At 37.9% G+C, this 13010-nt stretch overlaps 1 protein-coding gene across 2 annotated transcripts in view; it reads left to right on the top strand.

Moving 5' to 3' along the window:
• Positions 1–13010, top strand: part of PRKAR2B (protein kinase cAMP-dependent type II regulatory subunit beta) — a 114479-nt gene that overhangs the window by 84811 nt on the left and 16658 nt on the right. For both annotated transcript variants that reach the window (XM_010382415.2, XM_030933161.1), the window contains one exon: positions 10568–10674. In XM_010382415.2, the coding sequence (XP_010380717.2) occupies positions 10568–10674 (107 nt within the window). The remainder of the gene's footprint in view (positions 1–10567; positions 10675–13010) is intronic.

Below are 13010 nucleotides of genomic sequence, written 5' to 3'. Positions count from 1 at the left end.
CTAACTCAAGTCTTATTAAAAGTTATGCCAGGCCGGGTACGGTGGCTCACGCCTGTAATCCTAGCACTTTGGGAGGCCAAGGTGGGCAGATCACGAGGTCAGGAGATCGAGCCCATCCTGGCTAGCACAGTGAAACCCTATCTCTACTAAAAAAAATACAAAAAAATTAGGCAGGCATTGGGATGGGCACCTGTGGTCCTAACTACTTGGGAGGCTGAGGCAGGAGAATGACACGAACCCAGGAGGAGGTGGAGTTTGCAGTGAGCCGAGATCATGCCACTGCACTCCAGCCTGGGTGACAGAGCGAGACTCCGTGTCAAAAAAAAAAAAAAAAAAAAAAAAAAAAGAAACAAAAAAGAGTTATGCCAAACCCTTGAACATAGTTATAGTCTCATGGTATGAATTCATTAGTTCAGAGTGGCCCTGATATATCCTTGTGCATTCAAGTTTCTTTGCTCAGTTCATTCAATGCATATTTACCGAGTACCTTCACTTACCAGCAGTGGGAGTTAGTGCTGAGGAAGCAAAGACCTGGTTCAGTACCCTGAGGTGATATCAAAGCTAGCCTGTGGATCACATGATCACACACAAATGAAGGACCAATGTAGTATTTAACTCTTTTGCTCCAGAGTCACACAGAAGGCAGTGGTAAAATCAATCCTTAGTTTTACACTTAGAGGTAGGCTTTATTCAATAATTCTATATTTTTTGACTAGAACTTTACATGAGAGAATTTCAGAGGTCATCAAGAACAGTGCTCTTAAGCTTTAATACACTGATATGTCATCAGGGATCTTGTGAAAATGCAGATTTGGATTCTCATGGTCTGGAGTGGAGCCTGAAAAGTCTGCATTTCTCACAAGTTCCCAGGTAATATTGATGTTCTTGACCCACAACATACTTTGAATACCAAGGGACTAGAGCTAAATGTGAATATGTTCAAGTTGAGTGTTTGGTTGCTGTTACGTATGTTATGTTTGCATGCTTTCCTATTCAGTGAACCAGTATTTTAATGCTTCAGTGGGGACTAAGTCGTGAACTTCTGATGTCTGTAGGGTTAAGTGATATACAGGCATAAATGAAATCATTGCTAGTTATGCTTTCCTGGGATGTTGTTTTTTCTGTTCTGTCTTCTAAATTAAATTGATCTTCCTTGCTATTTCAACTTTAGCTCTTTAAAAGCATTGTGAAAATTTTGGTTGCATTTAAAAGTATTAATATTTAAGAAAGCTTTTGCTAATATAGTCTGGCGAGGAGCATCTTTGCTTAGTGTGATTATTTTGTAAACATAGGAGTGTTTTAGACTTTTTTTCACTGCTTTGCTGAAAGTCTTCAATATGTATTTTAAAAACCAGCTCATAGAGAGAAAAAAATTCAGTTTCTGAATTGTCATGATCGAATGTTTTATAGAGAAGAAACAAATGTATTTACATAGTCGTTTTCAAAAGACCCTTTTTTGAATTTGAGCTCAGACCACCTTGAATTACTCCCTTACTATTTAAATCCTTCCAGAGATGATATAGGATGTAAGTAAGTAAAATTTATTTTTTCTCAACAAATTACCACCTGGAATAAGACATTTAGCCCAAAACATGGCAGATTGGAGGTTTTAGTTTAAGCGCATACTATAAAACAGCTTTCTAGTTTTTTATGATACACATTATTTACAGTAACCCAAATGTGTTTTAATTGAATTACATATTCAGCTCATATAATCTGCTTATCATACAGCTCCTTTCATTTTAATTTCTTGACTACTCACTGTTTCAAGACCTGTTTAAGGTATTGGAGGCCACAGAGATATTTAAAGATGGTTGTTGTCCTTTTGGAATTTATAATTTAATGAGGGTACAAACACATCTGCAAAGCATGTTGGGAAAACATGATACATGCTGTAATATGGTCAGGGCACAGTGAGAAGATGTCTGTCTCTTAGCTTACCTTAATGGTTCAGAAAGTTGGAGAGGTCACTGAGCTGTGCCTCCGAAAATGAGGAGGGAATCACCAGGTGAGGAAAAGTACAGAGTATTATCACTAGAGCCTAAAGTGGCAACCGTCCAGTGATGGATGGCCTCCATCTAGTGATGGGAGTGATGGAGCTAAGATATGGGTGCTGTATCAGGAAGGACCATTCTTTCTTGAATGCTATGCTGTGGTGCTGGACTGCCTTGTAGGCAGTGGGCACAGCTGAAGAGTTTTAGTCAGAGAATGTAACTATCAGATTTTTCTAAGGTCACTTTGGTGGTAATGTCGAGGAGGAGTTAAAGAGGGGAGAAAAAATGGGGGAAGCAGACAAGAACAAAAGAGTGGAGCCCAGTAGAAAACCAGGGTCGTGACCTAGGGAAAAGAAATGGGCCTGAACTCCAGGGAAGGGGGAAAGGGACAGACAGAAAAGAATGGTTTCACAAAAAAGGATTAGCAGAATTTGGTACTTGGTGATCGATTTAGTTGGGGACTGAAGGAAAGTGTCTAGCTGGAGTGACTGCGAAGTTGCTCCCTTTTCCTGAAATGGGAAAACTTGAAGGAGGAAGGGGAAACTACTAATTAGCAAGAAGAATGATCTTGGCTTTGTGTCTACTATCTTATTTGAATTTCCTGAAGTCATTATTTAGCTTGAAAATCTTGCACTTCCTAGACTTGAGAACATTTTTCCTTGGAGAGCTGTATATTCATATGTTGAGCACAGCATTTATAATTATTAATCCCTTTGAAGATATTCTTTTCATGAATATTTTAATGCTCCACTCAGTAGGCCATTTTCCTTCTGAAATATTTCTAATTTGAGGCTAACTGAAACAATTTTCTTAGGCTATATGATAGACTCTTTCATTAATGAAGAGTAAATTGTTATTTCTTAAGTGAGTCAGAGCCCTTTGCTGAGCTCAGTCTTGAATTGGCATTCTGTAGGAGAATTAAATGTGGATTTCCTACAGTAGTTGTCAGTCATCATGATAAGCCTCTGCATATTAAATATTTCCTAAGTTCTTTTCACTCTGTGCATAATTATAGGGAAATTACATTTTGATTGACTAGAACAGACACCTGTCTGTATTTTATCAGGAATTGCTTTTTCATATATCCGTGTATGAATTCTTCAGTTCTGTAATGTTTTCAAATGCAGCTAATTCCAACATCACAAAATAGTTAATGTAGCAATTTATTTCACCTTTTTTCCCCATTTGACATTTAGAGTCAGAACCAATCAATAAAGCTGATGTTCACCCTCTACCTGCCTTAAAAAAGTCAAAATATAAATAGCAAGCAAAACAAAATATTAGTAAATCATTTAATCAGCTTTTAGAATTTTGATAGGTGACCATATGTTGCCTGAGTTGATGAACTCATTTGGGTAGCATGGTCCCTGTGGGGCCAATTAGCGCTACATCAAGAAAGGTCTGTTTCACTGCTACCTTGGCTTCATCTTCAACCTTGGCTGCTGTTCCACAAAAAGATGCCAGAGCTCACACAGGGACCCAAGAAGGGGATGAAAACCACTTCCTGCAAACCCATCACCATCATTCTTCCGAAAGTTTTTCTTAGCCCATATGAAGATGTAAAATGATGTTCTCAGTTTAATTAGAGTTTTTTTAGTTAATTAAAAAAGATAAATCAGTATACACGTAAAATTGACAAACATTCAAAAAGAACAAAAAAGTAGTCAGTGAAAGGAAATCTCCTTTCCACCTCTGCCTCTCAGAAACCCAGTTTCTTATGAGCCACGTTCTTTTAGTACTATCTTGTATATTTTTCTAGGGTCATACAATACACATACAAGTATATTCTTTTTTAAATTTTGGTGGCAACAAAATTAACACACTGTTATGCCCTGTTCCCTCCCTCCCTCCCTCCCTCCTTCCCTTCCTTCCTTCCTTCTTTCCTTCCTTCCTTTTCTTCCTTTCTTCCTTTCTTTCCTTTCTTCTTCTTTTTTTTTGTGGAGAGTCTCACTCTGTTGCCCAGGCTGGAGTGTAGTGGCATGATCGTGGCTCACTGCAACCTCTGCCTCCTGGGTTCAAGTGATTCTCATGCCTCAGCCTTCCGAGTAGTTGGACTACAGGTGTGCACCACCATGGCCAGCTAATTTTTGTTTTTTGAGTAGACATGGAGTTTCACTATGTTGGCCAGGCTGGTCTGGAACTCCTGACCTCAAGTGATTTGCCCGCCTCAGCCTCCCAAAGTGCTGGGATTATAGGCGTGAGCCACTGTGCCTGGCCTGCTCCTGTTCTTTTCAAATTTAACAATATATCAGTATTTATAGAGGTTCCATATTCTTTTTAAAAAATATTTTCATCAGTATTGTTTATACAAGTTTAAACTAGTAGCTTTTATGTATTATAAAGCTAAATCATGATAACACATTAATGCTTTGCTGTTGCCATTATGTTATAATTGTACATATAGCAGCAGATTCCAAGTAACCAAAACAATATTTAAAAAGAAGAACAAAGTTGCAGGATTCACATTTCCTAATTTTACAACTTATTGAAAAGCTACGGTAATCAAAATAATAAACTGGGCTGGGGTAGGCATATAGAAAAATTGAATGGAATTGAGAACCTAGAAATAAACTTATATATTTATGGCCAATTGATTTTCCCACAAGAGTGTTAAGACCATTCAATAGAAAAAGAGTAGTTTCTTCTACAAATGGTGCTGAATCACTGGATATCCACACACAAAAGAACAAAGCTGGACTCCTTTGCATATACCAGAATTAATTCAGAAGGGATCAAAGGCCAAAGATATAAGAGCTTAGACTATAAAACTCTTAGAAGAAAACATAGGAGTAAGTCTTTATGGTCTTATATTTAGCACTGGACTCTTAGACACCAAAAGCATAAGAAGAAAAGAAAAAAGAGATAAATAGGACTTCACACAGGTGTAACATTTTTGTACCTCAAAGGGCATTATTTTAAAAAGTGAAGACAGTCTGCACAAAATTATTTGCCAATCATATATCTGATAAAGATCTGGTATCCAAAATACATAAGTAACACAGCTCAACAGTAAAAAGACAAAAATTCCAATTTAGAAATAGGCAAAGTACTTGAATATACAAATGACCGGCAATCAAAAAATTCTCAACATGGTTAGTCATTAGAGAAATACAAATCAAAACCACAATGAAATGCCATTTCATCCCCACCAGGATAGTTACAGTTTTTAAAAAGGAAGATAAAGTGGTTAATTTTATGTTATGTGAAGTTCACCTCAACAAATTTGTAGTTCCCTCTCACCACTCCTTTTCAACATAGTGCTAAAAGTCTTGGCTAATACAGTAAGACAAGAAAGTGTAGTAAAATGTATGGAGAAGGAAGAAATGTACCTGTCTTTTTTCACAGATGACATGATTAAGTAGAAAATGGGAAAGGCTTCCAGAGCTAGCAAGTGATTATAACAAGGTTGCAGGATACAAGGTTAATATACAAAAGTTAATCACTTTCCTTTATATCAGCAGTGAACAAGTGGAATTTGAAATTAAAAATACCATACCATACCATCCCCCCAAAATGAAATATTTAGATGTAAATCTAACAAAAATATGTATAAGATCTATGTAAGGAAAACTATAAAATTATGAAGGAAATCAAGGAAGAACTTAATACATGGAGAGATTTGCATGTTCATGGATAGGAAGACCTAGTATTGTCAAGATGTCAGTTTTTCCCAAGTTGATCTGTAGATTCATTGCAATCCCAACAAACTGATCCTAAAGTTTGGAGAGGCAGAAGACCTAGGAGAGCTAACACAGTATTGAAGGAAAAGAACAAAGTTAAAGTACTAATACTAACTGACCTCAAGACTTAGTATAAAGTGACAGTAATCACGACAGTATAGTATTGGCAAAAGAATGTACAAATTGATCAGTGGAACAGAACAGAGAACCCAGTAACAGCCCCACTTAAATGAAGTTAACTGATCTTTGACAATGGAGCAAAGGCAACACAATGAAGTAAAGATAGTCTTTTCAACAAATGGTGCTAGAAAAACTAGACTTCTGAAAAATGAATCTAGAAATGGACCTTATATTCTTCACAAAAATGAACTCAAAATAGACCACAGATCTAAATGTAAAACACAAAACTATAAAATTCCTAGACGATAACATGGGAGAAAATCTAGATGACCTTGGATTTTGTGATAACTTTTTAGATGTAACACCAAAGGCACATCCATGAAAGAAAGAATTGATAAGCTGGACTTCATTAAAATTAAAAATTTCTTTGCTGCAAAAGACACGTCAGCAGAATGAAAGGACTGTCTCAGACTGGGAGGAAATATTTGCAAAAGACACAGCTTGATAAAGGACTGTTATCCAAAATATACAAAGAACTCAACAGTAGTAAACCATCAGATTAAAAAATGGACCAAAGATGTTAACAGACACCTTGCTGAAAAAGATATACAAATGGCACACAAGCATATGAAAAGATGCTCCACATCACATGTCATCAGGGAAATGCAACTTAAAACAACAATGAGATACTACTGCACATCTATTAGAATGGCCAAAATTCGAACACTGACAGCACTAAATGCTGGTGAACATAGGTGGTTCAAGAACTCATTGTTGGTGAGAATGCAAAATGGTAGAGTCACTTTAGAAGATTGTTTAGTGGTGTCTCTTACAACTAAACGTACTCTTACCATCCTCTTCAGCAGTAATGCTCCTTGGTATTTACTCAAAGGAGTTGAAGACTTAGGTCCACACAGAAACCTGTACACAGCTATTTGTAGCAGCTAACCAAGATGTTGTTCAGTATGTGAATGGATAAATAAACTGTGGTACATCTAGACAGTGGACAGAATGAGTGATCTTGTTATGAAAAGACAGGGAAGACATGGAAGAACCTTAAATGCATAATACTAAGTGAAAGAAGCCAATGTGGAAAGGCTATATGCTGCATGATTCCAACTATTTAACATTCTGGAAAAGGCAAAATTATTTGCAAGGTAGCCCTTGTCACTGCTAGACAGCTCTCATTTCTGGGCAGGTCTTTACATTGTACCAAAACCTTCATGAAACTTCCACCCAACAGTCCCAGTTATGGCCTCTAGAACTACTGATGTCATGGTTTGAACAGAAGATAGCTGATGTATTCTCATATAGGTCTTCTTTTCTGTCACCTAAATGCCTTGTTTCCTGAAATTTCCCCATTGCAGGTTTTCACATTTCTTGATTCCTCTTCTTTTAGTGTTACCTCGCTGCCAGTGACTCCTTTGAAAGAAAGATGTCTGAAAATCCCTATATGCCTACAGCAGCAGAACTTTTTGGTGAATGAATCTATGACAGTTTATTTATCCAGTGCCCTGTTGATAAACTATTAGTTTGTTTCCAGTCTTCTGCTATTGTGATGCAAAGAAAAATGGTGATGCATTTTATAAATAGCTATATAATAACTTCCTAGAAAAGGAACAGTGAGGTAGAAGATTATGCATATCTGAAATTTTATTAAATTTTGACAAATTGCTTTTTTGGAGTTCCATTTTACCTTCTCACCAGAAGTCTGTGTGAGAATGCCTCTTTTCCCACATGGTCTCCAACACAGTGTGATATTCTAACATTTGTATCTTTTTGAATCTGGCGAGTGAAAAGTGGCATCTCATTTCGATTTGAATTTGGATTTCTCTTCATTTTGAGAGAAGTTGAGTAACTTTTCATGTTTCTAAGAATCCCCCTTTCTCTTTTCTGGAAGCTTTGTAGATCTTTTATCTTTAGTGTTCTAAAAATACATTCTTTCATCCTAGTGTGGGGATTTATGGTCATTGATTGTGCTGGGTACTTGAGTGTGCCCTTTTGGTCTGAAAACCGGTGTTGTTTGGGTCTAGAAAATTCATCCTGTATTGTTTATATTTCCTCCTTTTTGTTTTCTCTGTTACTGTCTCTGACACTCCTTTCTTTTCATCTCTTTATTGACTTTTTTTTGAGGTGTTTGGTTTTGATTTATCTTCTTACTCTTTTATTTACCTTTAAAGAAATTGTAATGGTGGATACATGTCTTTATACATTTGTCAAATGCATAGAATGTACAACACCAAGAGCAAACCCTAATATAAACTGTGGACTTTGAATGATAATGATGTCAGTGTAGATTCATCACTTGTAACAAATTTGCCACTCTGGTGGAGGATGTTTATCATGGGGGAGTCTGTGCCATCTGTGGGGGGCAGAGGATATGTGGAGTATATCTGTACTTTCTGCTTAATGTCCCTATGAGTTTAAAACTGCTTTAAAAGAGTCTATTTTATTTTTTATTTTTTACTTTTGAGACAGAGTCTCACTCTATTGCCCAGGCTGGAGTGCAGTGGAACAATCACAGCTCACTGCAGCCTCAACCTCCCAGGCTCAAGCAGTCCTCCAATCTCAGCCTCTCCTGAGTAGCTGAGACTGCTCATTTTTTTGAGACAGAGTCTCACTCTGTTGCCCAGGCTGGAACTCAGTGGTGTGATCACAGCTCCCTGAAGCCTCAACTTCCCAGACTCAAGCAGTCCTCAGACCTCGGCCTCCCGAGTAGCTGAGACTACAGGTGTGCACCACCATGCCCAGCTATTTGTTTTGGTAGAGACGGGGTTTTGCCTGTGTCATCCAGGCTGGTCTCAAACTCCCAGGCTGAAGCAATCTGCCTGCCTTGGCCTCCCAAAGTGCTGGGATTGTAGTCATGAGCCACTGTACCCTGCCAAAAAAAAAAACGTTTTTAAAGAAAAAAAAAAAAGACCATCATATTTTTGATTTCCGAGCTACCCATTTTTCTCTGATTTGCTCTTTTCCTAACTATCCTATTTTGTTTTTTGGTCTCATGGATATAATATCATCTTAAATGTCTCTGCAAAAGCTCTCTATGATTCCTGAAATATCTATTTCATGTATTGTCATTTTGCTGTTTATCTTAGTCTTGTGGGCTACCGGGGGAGCAACATAAAGCTGATTTAGAGCTCTGGGTAAGTAGGGCAGGTCTGTCAACCAGTGCACTGTTTAGCTTGAGCTGACAGGGAGCCAACTGTTACATTGGGGAACCCCTAAGTCCTACCAAGTGAAGGTTTTTGTTCTAGGGCACCAGTGTTCACCGTATCTGTTCTAGTTCTAATTTGTTTAGTTTCTCTCTGGTCTTTTGTCTGGGACGAGTTGAGAGTCCACATTTGGCTGCTAGGCATTCTGTATTAGGGTAGAGGGATTTTGAAGGAAGGTGTCAACTAATCTCTGCAGGACTTTAAATCAGTCCGCTTGTTTTTAGCTTTGTGTCTCAGTCCCACTGCCGGCAGAACCAGGTGTTACCCACGTGGGAGCCTCCTGGTGCTCCACAAGGCATATTGGCCCCTCCACACTGCAGTCTCACCTGTGCTACTTGGGGCAGCTCTCTCTGCCACATGCTTCTTACCTTCGCCCTGAAACTCTCTCATCCATCAGTTTTCCCTTCCTGTACTCTATGCAATTGTAGATTCATATCTTTATACGCCTTGTAACATTTTCATGTGGTCTCAAAAGGAAGAGAATCACATGTGATCTGTTACTCTCTCTATCCAGAATATCTTGTTTCTTCAACCTGTGTTTTCCACTTGCATCTTTTTTCCGCTTTGAATCTGTCTTCAACTCCTTAATTTATGTATAATGGTAATTAATTTTGGCATGGGCAGTTAGCATTATACCTTTTGTATACCCCTAAGGAGTGACCTGACCAAGGGCTCAGAGCTAATAAGTAGCAGAACAAATAACCCTCTAAGTCTTTAGATTTCCATTATATTGTATTATTTCCTCATATCCATTTATTCTGTCTTTTCAAAGTTCTTTGAATTATTCCGGTATTTGTTCTGATTAAAGATTTCTTTCACCTCCTAGTTTATTCTCATTAGTTTGAAGTTTATCCTTGAGCCTTGTCAGTCACACTTTGGCAGAATAAACATTTTACATAGTTTAATTAGTTGTTGAATAATATTTCTGATGTTTCTGACAAATCTGCCCTAGTGAGCTCAGTGGTTGCAGCTTGAAGCCAACCTTAATGACAGTGAATAGTGACATACTATTTGCCACAGTCATTTTTGGTTCGCTTTGTTGTTTTTCTATTTTGTTCTGTTTTTATTTTGGTGCTAAACCAAAAAGAAGATTGGAATCAGGATCTAAATTCACCAAGTATTTAGGTTATCTGTACACAAATTTTAGTGATGACTAAGGAAGTTTTTAAAAAATGGGTATCTTTAAAAGAAATTTGAAATAATTCCTTACTAACCTGATCCTTTTTAGTTGCTAAGATTATATTTCACAAGCTTTGTGGTGGTTTGGTGGTTAAATTTTCATTTTAAAGTGGTGATAGTTGCAAATATTCTGAAACAGACTAATTATAATTACTTTCATTCAAATACTGAATATGAGAGTGTATAATCATTTGTATATATTTGTAATATAATTATTTGTATGTGGTAAGAAAGACTACTGTGTATTTTTCTGACAACATTTAATGGTAGTTACGATATTTCCATTTCTTTGGACTTGTTCATGGAAATATAATTATGGTTACTTAAGAAAACATGTCCTAGATAAACGTAAAGATTATATCCCATCTTTTTTTAAAAATAGGAGCAGATGTCTCAAGTATTAGATGCCATGTTTGAAAAATTGGTCAAAGATGGGGAGCATGTAATTGATCAAGGTGACGATGGTGACAACTTTTATGTAATTGATAGGTAAGTTTTGTCCAGCCTTACTACTGAAATGTAAAGAACCTTTTGTGTAAAATCTCAACCATTATTATGGCAACTGACAGGTTAATACAGGATAGTTGTTATTGCCACTACTCTAATTACTACATAGTAGGCACTGTAAACCTGTTGTGAGTACATGCAGTGAAGCCACAGTGGATCATGAAAAGAGATATAGGTTATAGAGGAACTGATGACTTTTGGTTAGTCTAATCTTTAAATGTCAGTCATTTAACGTGAGCATCTTCATTTGCTAAATTCTAATTGAGAGATGTGTGATAGTATTAGTATGTACTAGATGCCTATTACAGTAAGAACAGCAGTATAATATGGCATCTAAGATGTTAATTCACAGTAGACCTCAATTGGTATTTCTTAAAAGTTTCTTTTTTTTTTTTTAAACATGCTCATGGTTTAAAAAATTCAGAATTGGCTGGGTGCAGTGGCTCACGCCTGTAATCTCAGAACTTTGGGAGGATGAGGCCGGTGGATCACTTGAGGTCAGGAGTTCAAGACTAGCCTGATCAACATGGTGAAACCCCGTCTCTACTAAATACAGGAAAAATTAGCCCGGTATGGTGGTACACACCTGTAATCCCAGCTACTTGGGAGGCTGAGTGAGGCAGGAGAATTGCTTGAACCCAGGAGGTGGAGGTTGCAGTGAGCTGAGATTGTGCCATTTGCACTACAGTCTGGGCAACAAGAGTGAAACTCCGTCTCAATAAATAAATAAATAAATAAATAAATAAAGAAAGAAAGAAAGAAAGAAAGAAAATGCAAATATTTCATAGGGGCATAAGGTGAAAAGTAAGTCTTTCTTCTTACTGCTTCAACATCATCCAGTCTGTATAGTAAGTAGTTTGTGCCTCCTTCCAAGAATTGTGTATTATTTTATTTATCTTAAAAAACTATAATTATTTAAAGAAGTCTTACATTTATGTTGAAAATCTATTTTCAGGAAATTTAAGTTGTGCTTTACCTCATCATAGAACAATGTACCTTATACAATAGATGAATCCTAAAATCTAACAGCAGAGCAGCCTGAGCTGACTCCTTATTTCTTCACTTTTGTAAAACAATGATGAGTGTTCGCATCCCTGACCCCTCCCCTTCTGTGTGGAACGCAGGTCCTCTCCCAGCCTGACTCACTGGATTATGTTTTCTCTCTGGGTCGAGTTGTGTTCACCTCAGAGGTCTTGGTGAAAATGACCTCTTTGGTCTCCTGAAGCCTCATTTCATTATTTTGGCTCTGTGGATGGTATCTTTCATGCATCAGTCGCTCATGCTCTTTAAATCGAGAGTTTTCACTGGTTCTCCCATTCCCTCATCCCTAATGCCTGGTGACCTATGACTGAAGCATTAGCCAAGATTTTAGAGTAGAATAAACCAGTTACCTATATGTGAATCAAAGTAATGATTTTTATATCATTAATAGCTTTCATTGGTGCAACACCTCAGAAATGCACCTAAGTGTGTTTAATTGTAGAGGTGTATGAGAAACCCTAACCCTCTACGATCTTAATCATTGAGCGAGGATTTTTGACTTTCAAAACTGCCTTACACTTTTATATAGTCTGTTCCCTTTTCAGTTAGATCCTAGTCACCCATTTGATAGATGAAAACATGCAGGCACACAGAAGTGACAGCCCTTGGTTCAGATCACCCAAATGACTGGCGTAGGGCCAACTCCACAGCCAGGTCTCTTTCTGGGGCTCTGCCCTGCCTGAGGTCTCACATTATCAGAGAAGAAATCTGTGTGAAAAAAACAGCCCAAGATTTTTTTTTTTCTTTTTTGCACAGTCTTGCTCTGTCGCCCAGGCTAGAGTGCAGTGGTGTGACCTCGGCCCACTGCAACCTCTGCTTCCCAGTTTCAAGCGATTCTCCTGCCTCAGCCTGCGGAGTAGCTGGGACTACAGGTGCCTGACACCACACCCAACTAATTTTTGTATTTTCAGTAGAGACGAGGTATCACCATGTTGGCCAGGCTGGTCTCGAACTCCTGACCTCAGGTGATCCACCTGCCTTGGCCTCCCAAAGTGGTGGGATTACAAGTGTAAGTCAGTGTGCCCGGCCTAGCCTGCGGTATTTTAACAGACTTTAGACTGATGTGATTTCAACTGTACTGGTAGCTCATTTTACTTCTCCTCAGCACATTTTGCTGTGTTTTACCCTATTCAAAGTAGTGAGCGTAGAGAACAGTTTCAGTGCAAAAGTGTAAATAGTTCAGTAAATTGAGGAGTTTAATCTATACAGCATTGCTAGTCTGAAAATCTGAAATGCTCCAAACTCCAAAGCATTTTGAGCGCCAACATGATGGCACA

Source organism: Rhinopithecus roxellana, chromosome 6 (genome assembly GCF_007565055.1).
Source record: "Rhinopithecus roxellana isolate Shanxi Qingling chromosome 6, ASM756505v1, whole genome shotgun sequence".
Taxonomy (NCBI): domain Eukaryota; kingdom Metazoa; phylum Chordata; class Mammalia; order Primates; family Cercopithecidae; genus Rhinopithecus; species Rhinopithecus roxellana.
Note: the sequence above shows the minus strand (reverse complement) of the source record. Positions and strands in the feature narration are given on the sequence as shown.